Raw genomic sequence first — 23,813 nt, forward strand, 5'->3', positions numbered from 1 at the left:
TAATACTTTTGATAATACTTATCTAAAAAATATTTCTTATTTCTTATAGAGAATGTCATGATTGTAGTATTATATGAAAATATAAGAGCTTCAACGTGAAAAATTGAAAGGTATGTTGGAAGATATGCATTTATGTTAGACCTTTGTATTAATAGTCTATTCAACGACTAGAAAAAATTAATAACTTACTAATAATCAACTAGATAAAGTCACATTTATGCAATTCGATATGTACAAAACATGAATTAGATTGTGAGGATTGTAATTAAATTATATTTCGTTGATAGAGTAACAAGATTTAACTGTCAATTATTTTGAGCTTGTAAGCAATAAACATGTATGAGATTAAAATAAACTTTACTAAACACAGAGTCCACTCGAGAACATCGACTAATGAGCAGGTTGGAATTCAAATCACTTAGTGTTTAAATTATTTTTGAGACTGTACGTACTCGGATGAGAATTTTTTGATGGTAGCAATCGTTCGGTCACTTCACTTAGATCACTTGTAGAGTACCTGTTTCTCTTTAAAGTTGGACATTTGTCCTTGTCTATTAATCTTTTTACTTCTGGTTGTAAGTCTAGTTCCTTTATACTTCCACTGGGACTCCGAATTGATTCAGCTTTATCACTGCCCGTGCTGGACGGAGTTTGGCTTCCATTTTCCGATTCCATTATCTGCTCTAGACCACTCGGTCGTCGACTCCTCGGGTCGTAGTATTCCATCGTTGGTGGTATAACTGGCGTCAAATTCGCCATCGGGTCCAAGCCAAGGAGAAGCATAACTGTCGCTGGATGTTCCATTATGTATTGAGTTACACTATGTAGAAATGGTTCAGTCTGTGTGCTTCGATGTATTTTTAATCTTTCAGGACTGAGCGGCCGCTCTTGCTACAAAAAAAAAAAATACAACATTACAATATCATCATACTTTTGAAATATTATGCGTACAACTATAACTGAGGTAGAGCACAACAGGATATATTTTGCTCAAAATCTGAAGCAGCCCGACTGGAAAAGTACCTCAACCTTATACAAAATCAGCTAAATAATACTGCTTTCAAGTAGCGTTGTGTTCCTGCAGTGAGTAAGGTAATCAGAGCAAGTTGTTGCAATAATACAGGAAATAGCTCAATAAACAGCTAGGTACGCTTAGTCTCTATTAAAGTGAGTTAAAACCTTTTTAATTGTTATTTGTAGGTAGATATGATATAATTTAATAAACGACCTGATCCCAGTAGAAGACGTCGGGCGGATGACTGCAACTACGGGCTAATTGATTTGGCGGAGCGTTCCACTGTAGATTAGGATTCGAATGAGCCGCATGCCATACTGGCCCTGCCATTTCTTGTAAAGCTTGAATTGCGTTTCGGACCTACAGATAGTAAAATATATATATATATATATATATATATATATATATATACAATGTTATTACTATTTGTATGTTATTAATCTCCATGCTTTTTGAATTAAGAAACCAATTTGGAATTGCAACGAAACCCTTAATACAAACATCCAAAATAGCTGAAGAAAATTTATTTGAATGAAAGACATTCATACAATTAGAGCATTGATAAATCGTTTTTAAATTCTGCACTGTTTGCTAAACTGATATTTAATTAAAGTGCAAATATTTAAAAACTTAAACATATTTAATTATTTAAGGATATTATTTAAAAAATTGAATTGTGATAACATGATAAATAAACAAATGATGATAAATTGCAGTTGTTCTTTGCAACAACTTGACTTGCCTCCATACTGAGCGCAGCGACGTCATGGTGTAAACTGGATACTTGCGTGTCGAGTCTATCAACCGACGAACGTGTGTTATTCCGTTCTAAATTTAAACCTTCCAAAGAATCGACTCGTGTAATCTTAGGCGTTGCTACAGAACGCTGTCTTTCAATCCTCTCTCGTAATTCTCTGTGTGAGAGGCGCTGTTGACCGTCTGATCTAAATTACAAATATCTCACTTCATTCATGCGAGTGCAAGCCAAAATTATGTACGAGACTAAGTAATAAGACGTAAACACTTTATTTAATTAAATAAGCAGATCTCTAAATTTCATTTTCAGTCTAATTTGAACTCTACGCATAAAAAAAATATCGTACAATATCTGTATATCAAGAATGGTATGTTGATTTTATAGTCAATAAAATTACGTTTTGTTTCACACGTGTGAGGCAGTAACTATAAATGTTTACCCATCTGATAGATATTAAATCAAATTTCTGTTTGATTACCTGAATTTAGCATGACGGGGACTGTTGGTACCCGATATTGTCTTTTTTGGTGACAATGCGTGTTCCTCAGCAGCGTTCTCGTCATCTTCAGAAATAGAAGGTAAGGTCAATGATGGATGTCCATTTCCATCCAATTCCTGTTCGGCTTCATAACCCTCTCGTAAGTTATAAGTGAGATCGTGCTGTATATCGTGGATGAATTCTTGTTGGTATTCTGGATAAAGTCGTAACACTTCCGCAAGTCCCCCCATATTTATACATTTTAAGTCACAGTAAGTTAAAGCCTACAAAAACATAGTATTTAATACTACAAAACAAAAACATATTTAAAAAATAAGAAATGTTCTCAAGTTAGCATTAATTCTACTCACCTTTACGTCACTGCTCGATTTAACTACGACGTCGGGATTAGTGGGTTGGGTGGTGCCTGTTCCATTGTAAGCTTGCAAATGGGTGTTCATATCACACCCAACTAAATCACCCTTACCTGTTTTTAAGCAATATACATTTTGTTACAAGAAATATGGGAAACCAATCTTAAAACTTATTTTTTTTTTTTTATATTTAATAATAATATAAAAAATAAAAAAGAATATGACCTACCTAGAATAGCCACAACCATATCATTTTGCATAACTTCCATAGAGCCATTGCAAATATAATAAATATAAGTGAGAGCATCTCCTTTGTGGACAAGGTATTCCCCAGGGGCGCAAAAATTGTTACGAATGTGCAGCGAAAGAAGCTTGAGGCAGCCCTGCGATGCTGATTCGAATATCGGAAGTGATAATATCTCTCGGTGTAAGTGTAAGGAAACGTCCCCTCGCAGTTCCTCCGGGAATTCTTTGAGAGTCTGCAATTACATAAAATCTTCTTTCATCAAAAAAGCGCTTCATTGACGGTTCCTTTTTGTAAAACTGAGTTTGTTTTAAACAAACAGTTTTATCGACAAGAGAATGGTAAGTTATATTTTATACTTTTTATCATTAAAACCACCGAAGGAGATTAAATAGATTGTTTTATTCCAGGTAATTAAATTTATGTAAAACGGTGGGCCACGATTCCGTTGGCAAACAAAAAGCGCTCTTAATTTTTAATTGTTACACTTAGCTCTTTCTTTATCCTCCTAATTTTTACGATTTCTATTTAGAATTATAAAAGTAATAGATTATTTAAGAGTTGAATTATATTCGAAGTAGAAATCGTTAAAAAACTTTTTAAGCCTATTTTAAGCTATGTAAGCCTTAAAATGTATATTTTGTACATAAAAGTACCTATATTAAAGACTCGAGAAGAACAATTGTTGTGTCGATGACAAAATCGATAGAAACATTAAAATAGACTGTAAATTTATTGTTCTTCGAATCATGTAGACATGTTACAATTATTGTGTATAATATAATTTCTGAACAAGACGTCTCTCTAATTTAATTTGAGCTCAGTGATCAGTTTCAAATGTTTCGAGGGTGCTCAGTTACTTATGTACCTCATGTATATCGATGCCATGGTTGAGCGACCACATTGTTTGGAAGTAGTCTTGCATGCGCTGTTTAAGTTCCTTTGGTACTTGGGTGATTGTGAGGAAGTCTTTAAGATCACGCCACTTGCTTTGATACATCGATCGACGCGAGTACATCCGCTGTATAATGGCCGTTACGTTACCAAAAACCACGGCGTGCATGAGAGCTGTTAAAAATATTTAAAGTCTGGTTGTAAAGATTTTTCTTAACCTAAACTCTAAATATATACAAATAAAAAAGTGTCTGTTTGTAAAATAACCGCTTTTTACTAAGTGCATATGGATGTATACATGGTACATATACCAAAATAAATTTTTTAAAATTTTTGTCTGTCTGTCTGCTCGTTCCGGCTAATCTCTGAAACGGCACTACCGAGTTTGATGGGATTTTCACTGGCACATAGCTGATGTAATAAGGATTAACTATAGCTACTTTTATTTTAGATTTATTTTATAACCCTGCGAACTGAACAATAACTTTTTTGTTAAATTTCACGCGGACGAAGTTGCGGGCATAGTCGTATATATAGCCAACCGATGGCAGGATCACCATCCGATTGCAGGCTTTCAAATATACAGAACGAAGACGGGCAACAGCGTCTTCGGTGCGATAATGCTAGCACTGCGGTCATCAACCCGTCTGCCCAGCGTGCTGACTGTGGGCAAAACACATGAGTTCGCGCCTTAATGTTGGGCGCAAACTTGTGGAGGCCTATGTCCAGCAGAGGACTGCGATAGGCTGAAGTGATGAGTGATGAAATAATCATATACTTACTAAAGCTAATACATGTAAAACAACGCGAATTCAATCAAAAACCATTTTAATTTTATACGTACGAAAAATATAAAATACCTTTATGCACGTAAGTAATCCGCTTAGTATAATTCTATACGACGTTTAAGTATTAAGTAATCCTGGCTTTATAAAAGCTACAAACGGTCATATTTATGTAGATTTTTTAATCGAATTGATATTATTCTGTTTCACTTGTTGTTTTTTACGTATTTTTTTATTTATTTTACAATAAACTTAACACATACAATATGTTGCAGAAAAGGTAGGCGTAGTGCTTAAAATATTCTCTACTAGATAACATTACGTACGTACGTGGGCGTCCAGGAGAGGATGATTGTGGGTATGGAAAAAGGGAAATAAAGCAAATCTAAATTTAAAATGCAAAAAATTAACAGATATCGTTATTATTTTACTTTGGTCACGTCATAGCTTGAGAAAGTCTCTACCGGTTTGACAAATATTTTAGTAAAAAAATTTCTAATACCTAAAACCTTTTAACAAAAGGTTCTTTGAAATATTAAATAAATTGTGTGAAATGATTATTTTAACTTGACCATTTAGCAACAACATCTGATAAAAAATTATAATAAATATTTATATATATGATACACACATTCAAACAGGTGTATACATAATATTTAATATTTTTGATCTAAAAGCTATAATTTGTGTAAGTTAAAACTTTATGCAAATGTATTTAAAATACAACAGGTCAAATATTTCCTTATATACGCTTCTCTGAAGACTATGGGGATGTGTATACATATCGGTATAGTTAAGTTAGCAGTTCTGTTGAGTTCAAGGTTTAAAAATAATGTCTAACCTCCAACAAGCATTGTGAGTATACTGAAGATCTTCTCGGGCAAAGTATTAGCGGATACGTTTCCAAAGCCCACACTTGTAAGAGAAGAGCACGTGAAGTAGAGCGCCGTGACATAGCTCTCGCTGTGAGAAATATTCATGATCGGCACTTTAAGACGCTCTGCTAGATTGTTGATCCATCCTAAAATAAATAATAAATATCTATCTATATAGACCAATTATAAATAACAGATTTACAAGAGCAGGTAATTAATAAATATCCATTCAGCTTTAAGTTGTTCTTTATTTATGTTATGCTGATAGGCCACATTGTGAACACAATTTTACATTATTTTGGGCTAATCCCATTTTATTTTATAAAGCATCCAATCCCTAAGTTTAAAAATAACGCGTAACAAACTTATAATGTTAGTGTTGTATAAATAATTTTATCGAATACTTCTAAGAAATATTGACACAAGAAATAAATCTAATAATGACAATAAAGATATAAGCAAAAATGTTCAAAAGAGCTTTAGATAAAATAAGGAAAGTATACTAAAATTATTGAATGGTACATTATTTTTGTCCTACAAATTGTGAAAGCGTTGTTGAAATGAAAAATACATAATTCTTATTATTCTTTCGCATCCATAATAAAGGCGGTAGAAATTTTTCAAACAATGCATTCATATTTAAAGTATTTCAAAACTCTTATCTCGCGAGTTACTCGCGAGTACTCGTTAATCATAATTCCGCATTTATTCTTGACTTCTTGATTATAAAATTATTTATTTTGTCTCTTATTATTAATGTTATCATATGAGTCAAGAAAAATATTTTTTTAATTAATTTTTTTTAAATTATATTTTGGTAATACTGCATTACACGCCACGTCACGCTTTGACTTTAATTCTTCTTTCAACATTAATATTACAGATGAAAGTGACAAAAACTCTTCATAAACAACAAAAAGTGTTCACTCATTTAAATATTTATTCTAAAAATGTCTTTATTGTCAACTGAATTGCTTACCTAAATCCCAGTTCTCATTCTTATGATGTTCTATTTCCTTTTCCGCTATAATAAACCATATACAAGCAAGCCAATGTGCCACTAGAGTGAAAGATAACATTGAAAGAGTCAGAATAAGGGCGGAGTATTGTGAATATCGGTCCATCTTTTGTAGCAGGCGAGCAAGGCGTAATAACCGAGTTAGTTTGACGAGATGAACGTTTCCGTGCGTTGATTCCTACGATACGAAGAAAAAATATTTTTATAAAAATATCCTAATAGTATTAAAAAAAAATATAGTACATTTTACTTTCAGTTAAAATTGCAATGACAAGTAAAATAATAGTTGAAACCATTCTAAATGATAAAAGAATATGCTTTTGTTTCTTGAAAACACTTTAACAGTTTAAATTAAAGCAATAATAATTCAAACAACCTGAGCGTTTAAATTAATTAGTCGGCTGTTAGTTGCGAATAAGCTCGACTTACCGTCCCGCTGTACACATCCGAAGCGTAAAGTAGGTCAAACGGAAGCGCGGCCAGTAGGTCCACAACAAACCAGGATCGAATATAATTCAGAGCTATTGCCTTCGAATCTGATACTACTTCTCCTTTTTTGCTTACAAATGTAGTTCGAAAATTAAGTACAATATCTGTAAAAGAACAAAATGTACACAGGTACAAAAAACGCCAATTTAGACCATGTACTTGTACTAACGCAAGACAGGAAATACAGAGTATGGCATACCTATGATAAAGAGCGCTTCTACAACGACATCACTTGTCACACTAATTCTTGGATGACCTTCATCAACAAAACTTGCGTTATAAGGTACCACAACAGCAACATAAAATGTGGCTATGAGGATGAGCCAGTCCCAGAAGGTTTTAAAGATACCATAATGTGAGATAATAAATCTTGACTTTTTTATGGCTGACGTTTTGTATTCAGGCAGCGGAGGATCGGATGAATGTAAGAGGTTCTAAAATGACAAATGTATGAAACTTTATAAAAATAAAATTCAAAGTTTTTAGCACGTAACGCATCGAAAGAAAATAAATTAAGTTTAATATCGCCGCGATTAAAGAATTTTCTCATTACCTTGCTAACATTGTTAAGTTTAAGTTTACTCTTCATTTTATCTGGCTTATAATGTCCTGAAAGCTGGTAAAGTACAGCCCTGGAGCGCCGTCTGCCCATGTTCGCGGGCGAGGGCGCTTCGGGGTCAAGATTGCCATTCGGGTCTGGAAGTAGGCAACTAGATTCAGCTCGGAACCGGGCGCCCAAAAGTGCCGCTGCGGGTACAAATGGGGATAACGCTAGAGTGACGACGCCAGCCGAAGGCTGCACTGCGGCTCCTGTATGCACAAACCACCCTGTTACTATTTAAGCGGCGCCTACTGAGGGCTCTTTCATACGCGATGCTTGTGGTATATTTTGACTAGGACTTTTGTAGTAGGTACTTGTAATCGAAAGAAACTGTGTTACAATGATAGAGACTAGAATATAGACAAACACAATAAAGCAATTGCAATTAATATTAGCAATGACAGTTTTGAAAACATATCGTATGATAGCACCCAGGTTTTCGAAATGTCTGCTAACTAATCCACATAAAAATGTTGGGTACAAAATCTTCTTCTCATTACTAGTATTGGAAGGCTTTTCAAGTAAGTAATTCAATGATGAAGCGAGTATATAGGTACGTAATTAATATTCATGAAAAGAAAATTTGTATGAATAGAAAGTAATCTTTTTATCTTCCGAAGAAAATCTTGTACCTACTCGGAAAAATAGGATTAAGATGAAGGGACAACAAATATATATAAACATTAATATTATGTGTAAATATTCCTAGTTATAACGACGTAAAATCAGATTAAGGCTATTTGTTGTCACTTTTATAACGTTGCGTTCAAAGTGCATACCAAGCGAAATGATAATTAAAGCTGATTGCTTTAATTTACTTAAATATTACAAAATAATTTTGGAATAACGTATACTTTTGTAAAATTATAACCTTAAAATTATACGTAAGTATTGGTAATATAAAACTAAGAAATTTTACGCTTACTGAAATGATAAGAAACTTAAATCAATAATATAACAATATCTGCAGACAATAGAAATTAAGCTTCTATATAGACATGCATCGAAAAGTGCTTAAAGAGAATATGATCTTCATGTTTTGAATCATGTATATGTTTGGAAAGAACTTTTCATGTATTATATTTCTAATGATGCTATGTGTAATTGAAATGTGGCACATAATGTAAACTGAATGATATAAAAAAAGAAAAGTAGACGTATTGAACTTTTTTAACAAAATACAACATTTTACAAGTGCGTATGCATATGAATATAAAGCTAAATACAAAAATGATATAAGAATAATAAATCTATATCAGATGACATACATATTGGTGGATTATTGGTAGGTACCTACTACATTCTGTGTATAATTTTTGTATGCTTTATAGACTTAAACACAGGGTGGTTTTAACTGGGAAAAATGTTGACCTACTAATTTTGTAAGTGAATCCTTATTCAATTGTTATTACTCCTAACAGGTAAACGTGTAGTGTATTTTAGAATAGATACAGACGGAAGATACATAAACACAAGATTATACTTCCTCTATACTAAGTTACAACAATTAACTATGTGTTCTACGTAAACTTAGTGTTTACCTTTTAGATAAACATAAAACGAAACAATGGCAGTCTATTATACACACTTCAAGAAACGTTACCGTGCCACGATGCGCGTAACTCGCTACGACGAGCTGGGATCTATCGGAGCTATCGTAATGGATCGTATGAGACCTATAGCACTAGAGCTACGAGCTCAGTACACGTTATTACAATAATAAATTTTTGGAATGTCCTTGGTAAAAGGAAATACCTCTAAAGAGGGCTACAAAAGGTCTTAATTTAACGCAATTTACATTTTTCTTACAAAAAATTTCAGTATCGCTTTTTCAGAGTACTTACCGCTGTCGAACTCCTCATTAGTGTTCATGGCGGCCATCTTGGTGTTGGTGATATTCTTGAATGAGGCGAGGAATAAAACGACCTCTCTTTTTTCATTTTTAATTGGAACGATATCGAGCAAGCACCAAAACGGTGTACCTGCAAACGATAAAATCAACTTCAACATATTATTTTGCAGTAATGAGCGTTTGATGTATTTTATTTAAATACAAATTATACAGAAAGAGCTTTTAATTATTGTAATTATTATTAGAATTTGATGGCATCCAAATCTTTTAATAAGTAATTACTTATAAAAATGATTTACAGGGTCTTTTATATTGTAAAGGAAAGCAAGACGATGTGAAATGTTAGATAATATATTAGAAAAAAAGAACTGGGATAACGATTATTGTTCAAAAGTTTTTTTAGTGATGTTATTAAAATTAGAAGTATAATATCTTAAGTCTATATTACAGTTACTAGACGACCCATGCAGTTTCACCCTGTTGTTTGCTTTTGTAATGTTAATAATGTAGTTTTGTAATGGTAATAACCAAATGTTTTTAGATTATATGAATATCTGTGTATAACCACGTTAAATGAAACAAAATTTTTAATATGCATAGGTATTAAACCTAGGGCAATGAAATCAGTATTAATATGAAAATCACTATGTATAGTTTATTATTATTACAATGCATGTAAATCAGACAACTGCCAGGATTTATTCGTGCCTAGAAGAGTTCGTTTCTAATAAAGAATTTATTGATTCCAATAAAAAGATAAGGATGGCGTAAACGACTTCGTTACAATTGCTCAACAATTCTCTGGAAACTAATAAAAACTTCGTATGAAGCTGGAGGCTTCTTCACATTAGGTCAAAGAGAAGATATTCTGTAAATATATATTTTTTTACTACTTTAAATTACTAATTACTTAGCAAGTGACATTGAAATGCTGGGCGTGACATAAGCATGAAAAGAATATTAAAAAGACATTAAAAATAATGGATTTTTCGAACGATATCGTTATTTAATACCTACTATTTAACAGTTGTTCCTAGCATGCAATAACTAAAGCTATTTTTTAGACGAAAGTATAGAAATTAACTGTTACTCAATATATCGTTGGAAATATATAAAATAACATCAGAAATATCTATATCCGGGATGGATATTCTTTAAAAAAATATTCAACGTACAGTTTTGACTTTCCTACCATTTTATTATATGTATAGTACATGCATAATATAGTAGAGGAACATTGATAGTATTAGAGGGTTCTAATGTGATGTCGTAAATAAACACATTTTTGCGCATATATTATATATTACATTTATTTTATATATTATATTTAGTATCACTGTCGTACTAATGAGAAGACGGGGCGTTTCGCCGGTTATATTAGTTATTGTATTTTAAGAAAATGCTTTAATTTTATTTAATATTTTTTTCTTTTCGCTTTAGCAGATAAAAAATAATTACCGTTCTTTTTGTAAAATATGAGTTCGAGTTTAAGTTCATGCTTTGAATCGAGAGCGGTGTCAATTTCATGGCGGTGTTCTTCGCGCGTGTCCGGTCCGTGGAGAAATTTACAGGCACAGCCCTTCTGCATGATGTGCGCTCTCGTCCACCCTGTCAGCTCACAAAACCCATCTGAACAGTACACGATGGGGTAAGATGGTACCTGCGCATTGCCGAGCACGAAGTTGCTGTCTAAAAAGAAAAAAAAAATCTTTTAAGAATATTTAAAGCATTTAACAAACAGACAGTCGTATGATGCATCAAGATTTATAGTCTTCTCATAGTAAAGAAGTTTTTAATAAACAACAATTTTTAAAATCAGGTTAGTAGATTTTTTAAAGAACTTTAACAAAGAAGAAGAAGTTATAACAAATTCTTCTCAATTTCTTAACACCGTTGAAAATAATACTAAAAAAGGTACGGTCTCGGGTTACTATTAACTTTATATGAAATAAATATTCAATTTAAATATTGTTTTAACAAATTAGTCCCTCATTCAATTAATATTTAATAAAACGTAAATTAAAAAAAAACCGAAATACAAACACTAAAGTAATTCTAAAGAGGCTTACAAACACTAAAGTATTCTAGAGGTTTTTCTGACCCTAAAAACTTAATTGACGCAACTGTTCCGACATAATTTATTTTCTCTCAGTTATAAATGGTAATCTTAGCCATATTTACATAAATTCTATTGTTAACATTTGCAACAACCGTAACAAATTGTAAATTGGTACTAAATGTTATTATAACGCTTCCGTCGTTTATTGATTTGTCTAATGTAATAGCTGCTAACGTTGTTCTAAATATGATAGCAATATACGTTAATAATAATTTATGTTAGTAAATGTATTAAAATATGCATTTCAAAATAGAATTCCCAACTTAAATTTTTTTTTTCAATTCAATTCAATAAGCTTTTCCTGCGGTCAAGAAATGTGAAACGATATTAATTAAATATTAGAATACGAGAAGATAATACGAAGGAGTAAATACCTGTTGTTAGCAGAGTCGATACCAGTTTATACCAGTGAATGAATTGGATGATTTGGCTGTGATCCGTTAAACGAGGCTTCGACTGAAGTTATAGGTACACATACAAGCGTGTGCTAATCTTACGTTAAATTACCCATAAATATAACTCAATAGAGCTATGATCGGGTAAATGCTAATGTTTGAGTAACAATTAGTATCTTCAGAGTAAGTTTACCTAAATTACCCTTTGCTTAATTTTCTACTGTCCTTCCTTGCTTAATGTTCTATAACATTTACAAATCAAAGAAAATACAGTTTTAAATATAAAAATTACTGTTACGACTTACGAAAGATTCTGATTGTTACCCAAACATTAAATATAAATATTAAACTTCGGGGATTAGCATTTACCCGAACAAAGCTCTTTCTGACTGATATAGAAAGGAGATAAATAATTGTATTGATAAATAATGATTTATTGACTTTAAAGATTGCTTAAAATATATGTTTATTTCTTTAATTAATTATCTATCGTTCATGTTATTGATAAGTATGGTGACAATAAGGAATATACAAATATAAGATTTCGTGAATTGAAAATGTTGTTTTCAAAAAGATTTACAACTGAATATATCGAACTTATTCTTTACAGCTGTTAGTTCATTTAAAGCTTTATCGGAAATTAAAAAAAATACTATTATTCCTAAAAAGTAATTATTTGTCGTATATTTATCTATCGCTCTGTCTGTCAAAGCAGATTTACTCAGAATATTTTATGTAAATAATTTTATTAAAAAGAAAAAAAATATATACATATATATATATATATATATATATATATATTACTGTTAGCTTTACACCTAATCAAAAACCCTGTGGCTTGTTGATGTTTAGTAAATTTTGTAGGAATTTGTAGATAAATAATTTAATAGTTATTTGAAAACTTTTCAAAAAATATCAAAAGTAGTTTTTTATTTACAAATTAAATTAATTTCTGCACGAGAAGTGTATGGTGAATTTTAAGGTAAGCTTTTAGTATCGTGAGTGCAAGCTTACATATACTGTGGGGTTATTTAAACCTACGCAAGGAGGATACGATATTCGACAACATCGTTAATTATTTTTTTGCCTCTGCATTTTATTAGTAACATTTATTCGAATTATTCGGCTTCAAATGTCTTTACTATAATACTCTTTCAGGTGAAGTAAGGATAGAATATATCTCAACGTTGCTAGTTTGACTTCCATTAATTTTTGGAAATACGACAAAATCACGATATTATTATTTTATTTAATTTTATTTTACAAATATAACAACATATACATACATACGTAAATCATTTCTTACTATTAAACAAAATACTTGAAATAGGCTCCTTAATATAAGTTTTCTGAGAATCTGTGATAGTATATGGTAGCTTAATATAAGGGTTTATTGTCAAATGAAGGTACAATATTAACACAGGTTATCAAATAGCACGCTTACAAATATGATACGTAGTCCCGGTGTTTTGGAAATTTCGGAACATGGTTATGAAATATCACTAATATTTTATTTGCGGATATTAAATTTTTTACCCGCCCTGTTTTATCGGTTTAGTAAATTTTAGTTATTAAAAGAATTATTTGAGAGAGACAGAAGAAAATTTCCACGCCTACAAAGACGCGGGTAAGACCTAGTAATAACTGAAGTTTAATATTTATATTTATTATTAGGGACAGACACATATATCAATTTTAAACTGGGTTTAGGTCCTTGGGGTCTCCTGAATGCGTCTCGAGGAAGACGTTAAGCCGTCGGGCAAAGTTGTTATCACAAACATTTATAATAATAATAGCTATTTGTAGATAGGAGAATAATTTAAGACCATATTTATAAGAAAGTTCATCTGTAAATAGATTTGGAAACCGTGAGAATATCTCTTTATAACAAATAGCTCGTAATTCAACATTAAAACAATATTTCAGTGTCAAATGTTTTAGAAAACAGCAAATAAATTGAACCCAAAGCCTAAAAGCCAACCTAGAAGCGATGCCGTTTCACAAAACTTGCGATTTAGAAAATTATATTAGACAACATTTCAGGGTTGATTTACCGAGCGGCGCCGGTGCTCAGCTGCTTAATATGTACTGTGCAACAAAATTTGATCAGTATGCCCTGAATTTTATATATTCGGGGCCTGTCAATTTGTTCTTATACAATTAGATCGGCAAACAAGCATACGGTTCACCTATAGACGCCTGTAAAACCAGAAGCATCGCAAACGCGTTGCCGATCCTATCCCCAATCCCCCAGGAGCTCTGGTCACCTTACTCACTACAGGAATACAACACTGCTTGAAAGCAGTATTATTTAGCTATGATCTTCGGTAAGGTCGAGGTACTACCTCAGTCGGGCTGTTCAGACAAAATTACAGATGCTTACAAAATTTGATAAAAATTGGTTCAGTAGTTTCGGAGTTACATACAGATAGCAGCGCCACCTACCGAGTCCAATTGAGATAAAAACTACCATATCTTCCAAGTCAGATAAAATTATTTAATATGAACTTTATTGAATAGCAATAAAGTTCAAATTGACTCTACATTTTAGTTAGAAAACGTTTGTATGGGAAAAAGAAAAGGGCTGTTTTTAGGGTTTTCACGGAAATTATTCGAATTTTCCTCACCGTATAAACCATCCTTGGACTTCAACAAACATTTAAAAAAAGAATTGTTAAAATTGGTCCAGGCGTTGTTGACTTATGTGCTATATATTTAATGTATGTTCGGCGACAAGTTCGTCGTTTATGAACCAATTTAGATAATTTTTTTGTTAGAAAAGAGATATCCCTAAGTGGTACCATGACAAGGAAACCAGGATCTGATGATGGAATTCCAGAAAAATCGAGGGGAACCCTCGAAGATCATAGTGACGACTAGTGCGTTTGTTAATTTTTTTCGTCTACTTACGTTGTATTACTTACTATAAGTCGATGTAATTGAAGTCGATGTTTTTCTTTTGTTTGCAAACACAATTATTTGTTTTTTTTTATTTAAATTTTTAATTATGGTGGAATTTCGACTACTAGGCTAATAACCACTAGGTTATTTAATTTCTTAACTTTTTGAAAAAGCAAATAAAATAAACTGTATGACAGACCCAATCCAACTCACACGATAATATATTATTCACTCAAACCTCAAGCATTAAATGGAAGACATATATTTCCCAATATTTTTAAAATAAAATTAATATTAATTCTTTGCACAAATATTCCTTTCCAGTTTAGATGTCTGTCCTTGCGGGTCACCCTACCGTGCCTTGGAGAGTACGTTAAGCCGTTGGCCCTGCTTGTTATCATGTACACCTGTTAGCGGTCGTTATTCATAGTAGAAAACATATCCACGAACCCGCAGTGGATCAACGTGGTGGATTAAGCTCCAATCCTTCTCCTACAAGGAGAAAGAGGCCCGGAGCAGAGGGATGTTACAGGTTGTATTCGGCTCTAATCGTAATCGATAGTTTTTCTTAATCATTCATCATCATCACCATCACATCAGCCTTTCGCAGTCCACTACTGGACATAGGCCTCCACAAGCTCACGCCAAAAAGGGCGTGAACTCATGTGTTTTGCCCATAGTCACCACGCTGGGCAGGCGGGTTGGTGACCTTCATCAATAATACAGTTCAATAATATTAATTTCAAATGCTCTTATTTTAAAAACATTATTTTGACTAGCCCGTTGGCGCAGTTTGTAGTAGCTCTGCTTTCTGTTCTGTGAGTTGCGGGTTCGATTCCCGCCTGAGTCTAGGTGTAATATTTGTATTTAAATAAAATAGCTATAACAGTCGGATGTTACCTGTAACACAATCATTAAGTTGTTTATCATAGGAACAGACGTATATGTTATAGGATATTTATTTATTTAAAAAAAAATATGAAATCGCTACAGTAGCATAAATTTAAAACTATGTAATCACTCAGCACTTTCATCTCGGCTGGTTGAACAACCTTTGATAACAAAGGCTTTTATGTTCAAATCCGACAACCACCCGACTATAACGAGTCAGTTTCAACGGCATGAACAATGCACACTCGAATCTTTGTTTTGTTGACAGAGGTTGTAATTAATTGTATTGTAAAAAACAAGAAAAAATATGTACAAATTCTGGTGTAATGATGCGTGTGTCGTGTCGGTGGCGCCTAAACATCGACGGTCGCAGATTCGATTCCCGCTCGGAGTGGATATTTGTGTTTATACAAATATTTATTTCTGGTCTAGTTGTTAGTTCTTCCGTGCCTCGGAGAGCACGTTAAGCCATCGATCCCGGTTGTTATCATGTACACCTGATAGCGATCGTTACTCATAGTAGGGAATATATCCGTCAACCCGCATTGGAGCAGCGTGGTGGATTAAGCTCTGATCCTTCTCCTACATGGGGAAAGAGGCCTATGCCCAGTAGTGGGATATTACAGGCTGAAGCGATTGTTAGTTCTTGTGGGTCTCCCCACCGTGCTTCGGAGAGCAAGATAAGCTGTCGCTCCCGGTTGTTATCATATACACCTGATAGCGATCGTTTCTCATAGTAGGGAATATATACGCCAGCCCGCATTGGAGCAGCGTGGTAGACTAAGCTCTGATTCTACTCCTACAGGGGGAAAGAGGCCTATGCCCAGCAGTGGAATATTACAGGTTGAAGCTGTATTAAATGGATAAGTAAAAATGTGTTAATGGCGATAATTAAAAAGGGCTTTGGTTAGTTACCATCAGTATATTACAAAGTACCTACATATTATTATTTGTAGTAATAAAACAAAAAAGTAGTATTTAACTTTATTTTATCTTAAAATATTAATAATAAACGAAGATAAAAGTTTGTCTTGCGCTCATATTGATGTCAAACTTTTTTAATATTCAGGAAAATAAGTAAAACTTGTAATTCCGAAGAGTTTGCTAATTTATGTTAAGAAAATTTCCTTGTAGTGTTCGATATTTTTCTGTAAAATGGTCAAAATTAGCTTTACACATAGTTACATCATTTGTAATTTTTGAAAGTTTTCTTTAATTATTGTTTCATACATATTTTTTTAATAAGTTTTAATATTAAAGCTCGAACACATCGTTGGTAATAAAGATAAAATATATATATTTCCTAATTAATATATGCACAATATATTGGATTTTACATTTTTTAAAATGACTAAATAAATATTTTTATTCTGTATTTTTCTCTATCGTAGCCATAAAAATGTGTATCCGTCAACCGATTTGAAGCAGGGTAGCGGATTAGGCTCTGAGCCTTTTCTTTTTTTGAAGAAATACTAGCGGACACGGACTATTTCTAAAAGTCACTGTAAAGATTAAAAAAAGCAATATGCAGTAGTGAAGTGGTGGGTGGAGGGTTTGATTACACTTCGTTGCCTTTGCTTTTTCTCCCCTCGCTACGTACCTGTATGTTAAAACTTGGCTTAGACTATTTTGTGAAACATTTTAAAGCTAAAACTACACATGCTTAACAAGATGGCGTTTATTATGGATTTTTACAATATATTAAATATTTATTAACTGTGCAAACAAAACATAAGTGTTACTCTTTAACTTATTTTTTTTAAATATCAGCGATACTAGCTTTGGAAATAGTATATTGGTATAATTCAGTGTGTCTCGTTTGAGGGTTTAAGTAAGAATACAACGTACTTACTTCATGTTTTGAACGAGATATTTCTTGCTTTGGTCTATTTACCTTTAATAACTACTTTTACTTCATATTTGTCTTTGTAAAAACCATATGAAATTGTATAGTCAATAGCTTTGGCTTGGTTGTTTTTGTAAAATTTTTTTGGCTATGTCCTAAACTGTTATAATGGTTTTAACGATAGATTATTCAATCTAAAATTTATTACAAAAGTCGCGTGAGTAAGCATTCTATTTATTCTCGATTGAAATAACAAAACGGTATTACAGGTGAGTAATTACATAAAAGCACTCAGTATTCTCTCAGATGACAGATAAATTGTAACTTTTGTCTACGTTTCTCTTAAATGTGTCGCATAAACTATACGTCCATCAGTCTAGAAACCTATTTTGGAAATGGGATATTCTAGTGACAAAGGAGATTAAGACAATTTTCTTAAACCCGTTGAGATTACTCGAATCAATGGAGACATTAACCAGCTGCCGTACATCGACAGAGAAAACCTGTTCAAGATGCGGTACAGCAGACCAACCCTGATAACAGGCATATCGTGGGAGCTGTCTTGCACGCACCGAAACCCCAAGGATGTCGCCTTCGCCATCAGCGAGGTCTACAATGATATTTATAGCTCAAACCCAATAATCCGTTCCCTGCGCGTGGAAAGCTTCACGGGCGCGCGAATCTCTGCAAGACAGAACTGGACCTTATACCTGGTCTTCACGCAGGAAGAGAAGAAGTTGCTGGTGGACCGGGGATACGGGAAAGGGAAGGGGTCGCGTGTCTTGACTATCCACGAGGCGCAGGGCCAGACGAGTGAGAGTGTCATCGTCATCCAGACGAGGAATGGGAGGCTGCGAATACATGACAGCGTTTCGCACGCGATAGTCGCGGTGACTAGACACACCAAAGCCTGTGTCTACTACACCGACTACAAAGATGACGCGATCTGTCGTTTCGTCGTTAGGGCGGCGGAGGCTACAGAAAAAGACAGCCGCGAGCATAGTCTCAAGATGGCGATTCATAATAGAGACACCGTCGTCGTTGAGAGTATTTTCGAGATGTCAAAATAAAATTCGAATATATTGCTTTGCTTGGGAGGAGTAAGTTGGTGGGTAATATAGATAATATTAAAAAATATATTTTTAAGAAAACGATGACGCATGTAAATAATGTACGATTAAGCTAGATATAAGTATAGTATTATAAGGAAATAATAAAAAAAAAAAAACAGAAATTGTACCATACATTAGAATAAGAACCGGTTGGTGGACTCACGTCTCTTTTGGAGACATTTAAAACATAGTCTAACTTGAACAGCGATGTTGCTGAGTAACGCCTACCTTGAAATAAAAAAAAATAAAAATAAAAATTGCATGTTTTTAGATAGATAATATTAGATTAGATAAAAAAGGACATGGGTTCATAAGCCCGTGGATGTATATCACTTGTAAAAAAAAAAAAAAAAACGAGCAATTCTTGTATATATATATACTAGCGACCCGCTCCGGTTTCGCACGGGTATAGAATATAATTATAGCCTATGTCATTCACTGAAAAAATGATTAAAATCGATCCAGTAGTTTTGATTTATTCATTACCGCCCGTGGCCCGCACGCGTTAACTTTAGAGTAAAAGCCGGCCGGAACCGCCGCAAACGCTACGTACCGCGATTTTTAAATCTGTAATATCTTCGAAAATATGCATTTAAATCATATGCTGTAAAGGGCCCTCGATCTATATTAAATCAAAAATGTATTTAAGGTATTTAATTAGATAAGGATTAATGCTGTATTGCTTAAATTCGCTTTGAAAATTAGCCATTATTTGTCGTAAAAAGTAAATGACAAAAAATGTTATTGTGGGATATCCATAAGAGATAGACATATACCATAGCGGAGTTTTCTGAAGACCTTTTCAATGTGTACAATACTTAGTACGATATTTTGATAAATCTCGTAGGGTTCATTGGGCTGCGTTTGTAATGTAAGCGGAAAAAATGTAATTATTTACGACATCACATTAGAAACCTCAAAAATAACAGTATTTCTCCACTATTTAATGGATGTTATTATACATATAAACATTCCTCTTCAATCACTCTATCTATTTAAAAAAACCGCATTAAAATCCGTTGCGTAGTTTTAAAGATTTAAGCATACATAGGGACATAGGGACAGAGAAAGCGACTTTATTTATGTAGTGATATAGAATCTGAATCTCGGAAACGGCTCCAACAATTTTCATAAAATTTAGTATACAGGAGGTTTCGCGGGAGATAAATCCATCTAGCTAGGATTCATTTTTTGAAAATGTCGTTTTATCCCTGTTTTTAGGGAGTGAAAAAAATATCGTTAGAATACAAAGGTAAATTTCGAATCTGTCAATTTAGTTACAATATAATAGACGGTGGTAAATCGGCCGGTCGGGATCAACCGAGAAGATCATGGTTCAAATCCCCATGTCCCTGATCAAATATTTTTTCTTTTTTTTCTAATTGTACTCGTTATTTTTTATTTAAATAGGCAATTCTTATTTTTTATTATTATGTCGGTAAAATCGAAAAATATTATTCATATTTTATCACTATTATTTTTAATACATAAGCCTCCACCGCGATATAGAGTCGCGACCGACATTATGGCGCGAACTCATGTGTTTTGCCCATAGTCACCACACTGGGCAGGTGGGTTGGTGACCGCAGGGCTGGCTTTGTCGCACCGAAGACGCCTCTGCCCGTCTTCGGTTATTTCATAGCCAGCAGTTGGATGGTTATCCCACCATCGGTCGGCTTTTTAAGTTCCAATGTGAAACTTTGTTATTATTTAGTATCCTTATATGATACCCACGGGAAGAGAGGAGACTATATATTTTTTCTCGTACACTTACATAGTTATATTTTTAATAAACAGAAAATGGATAAATTAATTTAAAAATGTAAAGAAATATTGCTTTGAAACACACAAGTCTTACGTTCTCTGATGAATATTTTTAACCTACATATGTACTTGGCAAGTTCATAAAAGGAAGCTTTTTCGACTTGTAACCAGCACTAAGATCATAGAAATATACATAATTTCCTATTAAATGTATTTTTGCTAAATGTATCTGTACGCTGTGTCTGCAAGTAAAAATGCCTGACTATTCTTTATTGTTTTTTAATATAATTTAAAAAAAAACTTGTTAGTTATTATTACCAATTAGGCAAATTGACATAGACAAACTTTTAATATATTACGTATATCAATAATTATTAAAAATGAACAAAATATAAATAAACTTGAAAAGTCGTTTTAACGTTTAAGTCCATCAATTAAAAGTTTAGTATTGGTTGCATAAACACATAGAAATTTTCTTAACATTGAAAACATCATAAAAATTTCTCATCAATTTTCACAAAACATAAATATGTTACATGATTGCCGCAATCTGGAAACTATCACTATCACGTTGTTAGTGTTCCGTGTCAATATGATTTGAACTACAGTAAAATGGAAAAAACAAACGTACGTCCTTTTTAAATATTAAATTTAAAAAGCCAAAATTAGAGCATGAGATAGCATAAATTGGTAGATACAATTTTTGTGAATGAACGTTAACAGTACCTTTTCTCAGTCTTTTGATACGTTGTTGAATTAGCTCTCAAAAGTCCCATAATGTAACGTACAGTGTCAATCGGACGCTCACTGAACTCGATCTTTTAGCAAAAAACGAAAAATTGATGAAAATCGGTACGTCTCAACGCGGGCGGTTCCGTTCTTCCACTTACGTGCCTTTTCATCGGAACGTGAGCCTATATTCAATCAAATTTTCAGGTCAACCGTTATGAACACATCGTTAAATATCGATTTCGTATAAAAACTTGAAAGAAAACTTTTTTTGAACTTCACAGTTATTTCGGTAAGCAGGAAACTGCCAATACAACTCTAAAAATTTCTAACAGATGTCGGTACTTTATATACGCAATACAAATATTCATAGATGATAGATAACTTTTCACCATGCACAACGATTCACAAATAAAAGCTTTTAGGAAATTGAAAAACAGCCACTGACATTATTGTACATGTTAATGTCACATAAAAGAATTCAACTTTTAACATGCATAATATAATTATTTGGCACAAAATTATATTAGATTTATGATTTTATGACAACAAAACTTCTGTTTCGTTTATCAATTAAATATAATATGACTTTTTTATCTCTAAATGCAAGTTTGGATTTAGAGGTAAAAAATCCTAAAAAGTTAATATAAATTAAAATATTAATCGTTATAATTTTATAAGTGATAAATAATTAAATTACTAAAAAATCTGACTAAATATATTTCTTAGTGTATTTACAAATAGATATAACAAGCTGTGTGCGCGACTTCGTCCGCGTGGAATTTAACAAAAAAGTTATTGTTCGGTTCTCAGAGTTACAAAGTAAATAAATTTCTAAAATAAAAGTAGTCTAAGTTACTCCTTATTGTATCAGTTATCTGCCATTGAAAGTTTCGTCATATCGGTCCAGCCGTTTCAGAAATTAGCCAGAACAAACAGACAGACAGACAGACGAAATTTGTAAAAAATGTTATTTTGGTATATGTACCGTGTGCATACACGTGTATACGTGTGTATATACGGTACATATATCAAAATATCAAAATCGTCTGTCTGTCTGTCTGTCTGTTTGTTCTGGCTAATTTCTGAAACCATATGCATTTAGTAAAAAGCGGTTGTTTGGATATTACAAATAGAGACTCCAATTATATTTATTTTTATAGATATGTTTAAAGTGTACAATACGTTAAGGTATTTAAAATTTAAATATTATCACATAGCATCTTGACTTCAATTTAGCAACTAAATCGACGACAAGTATAAACTTATAAATTAGTAATATAATTAGTTTGAAGGTGAGAGGAATGTAGAGACGACCGCAACGAGGCAGTTATCTAGTATTCGATATCTTTGAAGCATTTAGCAAATATCCCCAACTAGTCCGTGTTTATAGGTACTGAAAAGTACACGAAGATACTCGTACATTTGTTTGAAACTTTGTCAATCAACAGCGCTCCGGATTTGATTAAAATACAACGGCAAATATTTGAATTTCGACAATTGCAAATATTTGCTTTTGTATTTTGATGACGAATGAAGGAAGACAGAAAGCTTTTAACAAAATACCTTACTTCTGTTCGTGTCATTCTTTACGTGAGTAAAGTGGCTTCTTCTACATTAGAAAACATAAGACATGACATAGGTACGGCGCTCTTCAGACAGACTCCTTACTTTTGAAATTGGAAATGAAAAGACTGATGAGAATGGAAAATTCTAAAGGTAGCAGATGTATGGCGTAGGTATGGTATTAAAGAAAATGTTAGAAAGCAACTGCGATAAAAGGTAAAGTTTTAATGTAAAGCGAGAATTTGCGACATAGTAAGCAAGAAATACTAAAAATGTATATTTAATTTTTTTGGTACGAAAACTGTCTTCTGGCTAGATAAAGAGGTAATATTAAATTATATGTTTTGATTATGCAAAGGTACGAAACCGAGTATGCACATAAAGAATCTTTTATTAAAATATGTATGACTAGGTTTAACCCGCGGCTTCGCTTGCATTGATTTTTTTTATAAAAAGTATCCTATGTTACTTCTAATACCTCCACAAATATGTGTATAAAATTTCATGATGATCGGTTCAGTAGCTTTCGCGTGATAGCGTAATAAACAAACTTACATTTACATTTATAATATTAGTAGGGATTGTATGCGGACATTATTATTTTTTTTGTGATCAGGTTAAAGTGCTTAATTTGACCGATTTCAATAAAAATAAAAATATGGCAACAGGTATTGACATATATCACGAAATAAAAAAGTAACTTAGTAGAAAAAAATAATTTTAAATAGAATCGTGAACAAAAATAAAAATATTGGTTAGTATCACTTTAGGAATTCCCACAAATGGTATGTTTGTGTATGTTATTATTATTATGTAAATAGTACGGAAAATAGGTGATAATGAAAGTGTAAGTGTAGGTATAGGTACCTATACATAAACAGAAAAATACTAAGCAAAAAGCAAACTACGAGCGCTGTATAAGTTTATTTAATATACGACGACTAGTTGATCTGAGAAACGCTTTTCTAGCCAAACATTGTAAATGAAAAAACGAGTACAATTTTCCGACGACGTATCAAATATTCGGTGCGATGTTTTCAATTACTGTGTCTTTTTTTTTACATATCTGCGGCTTCGCTAAAGGATTAGTACTAAATAGCAGTTATTT

The 23,813-nt window shown here is 32.7% G+C and overlaps 1 protein-coding gene across 1 annotated transcript in view; it reads right to left on the reverse strand.

The window, feature by feature from the left end:
* Nucleotides 1–347: 347 nt before the first annotated feature.
* Nucleotides 348–23,813, reverse strand: part of LOC123654049 (potassium voltage-gated channel subfamily H member 8-like) — a 44,656-nt gene continuing 21,190 nt past the window's right edge. The window contains exons 2-15 of the mRNA XM_045590009.1: nt 10,841–11,071; nt 9,375–9,512; nt 7,492–7,739; nt 7,129–7,363; nt 6,870–7,033; nt 6,402–6,618; nt 5,389–5,568; nt 3,737–3,936; nt 2,854–3,103; nt 2,622–2,737; nt 2,251–2,534; nt 1,758–1,959; nt 1,229–1,375; nt 348–891 (exon numbers count right to left, since the gene is read on the reverse strand). Coding sequence (XP_045445965.1) covers nt 415–891; nt 1,229–1,375; nt 1,758–1,959; nt 2,251–2,534; nt 2,622–2,737; nt 2,854–3,103; nt 3,737–3,936; nt 5,389–5,568; nt 6,402–6,618; nt 6,870–7,033; nt 7,129–7,363; nt 7,492–7,739; nt 9,375–9,512; nt 10,841–11,071 — 3,089 coding nt within the window. The 3' untranslated portion in view covers nt 348–414. The remainder of the gene's footprint in view (nt 892–1,228; nt 1,376–1,757; nt 1,960–2,250; nt 2,535–2,621; nt 2,738–2,853; nt 3,104–3,736; nt 3,937–5,388; nt 5,569–6,401; nt 6,619–6,869; nt 7,034–7,128; nt 7,364–7,491; nt 7,740–9,374; nt 9,513–10,840; nt 11,072–23,813) is intronic.

The sequence above is a fragment of the Melitaea cinxia genome, chromosome 5, assembly GCF_905220565.1.
Source record: "Melitaea cinxia chromosome 5, ilMelCinx1.1, whole genome shotgun sequence".
Classification (NCBI taxonomy): Eukaryota; Metazoa; Arthropoda; class Insecta; order Lepidoptera; family Nymphalidae; genus Melitaea; species Melitaea cinxia.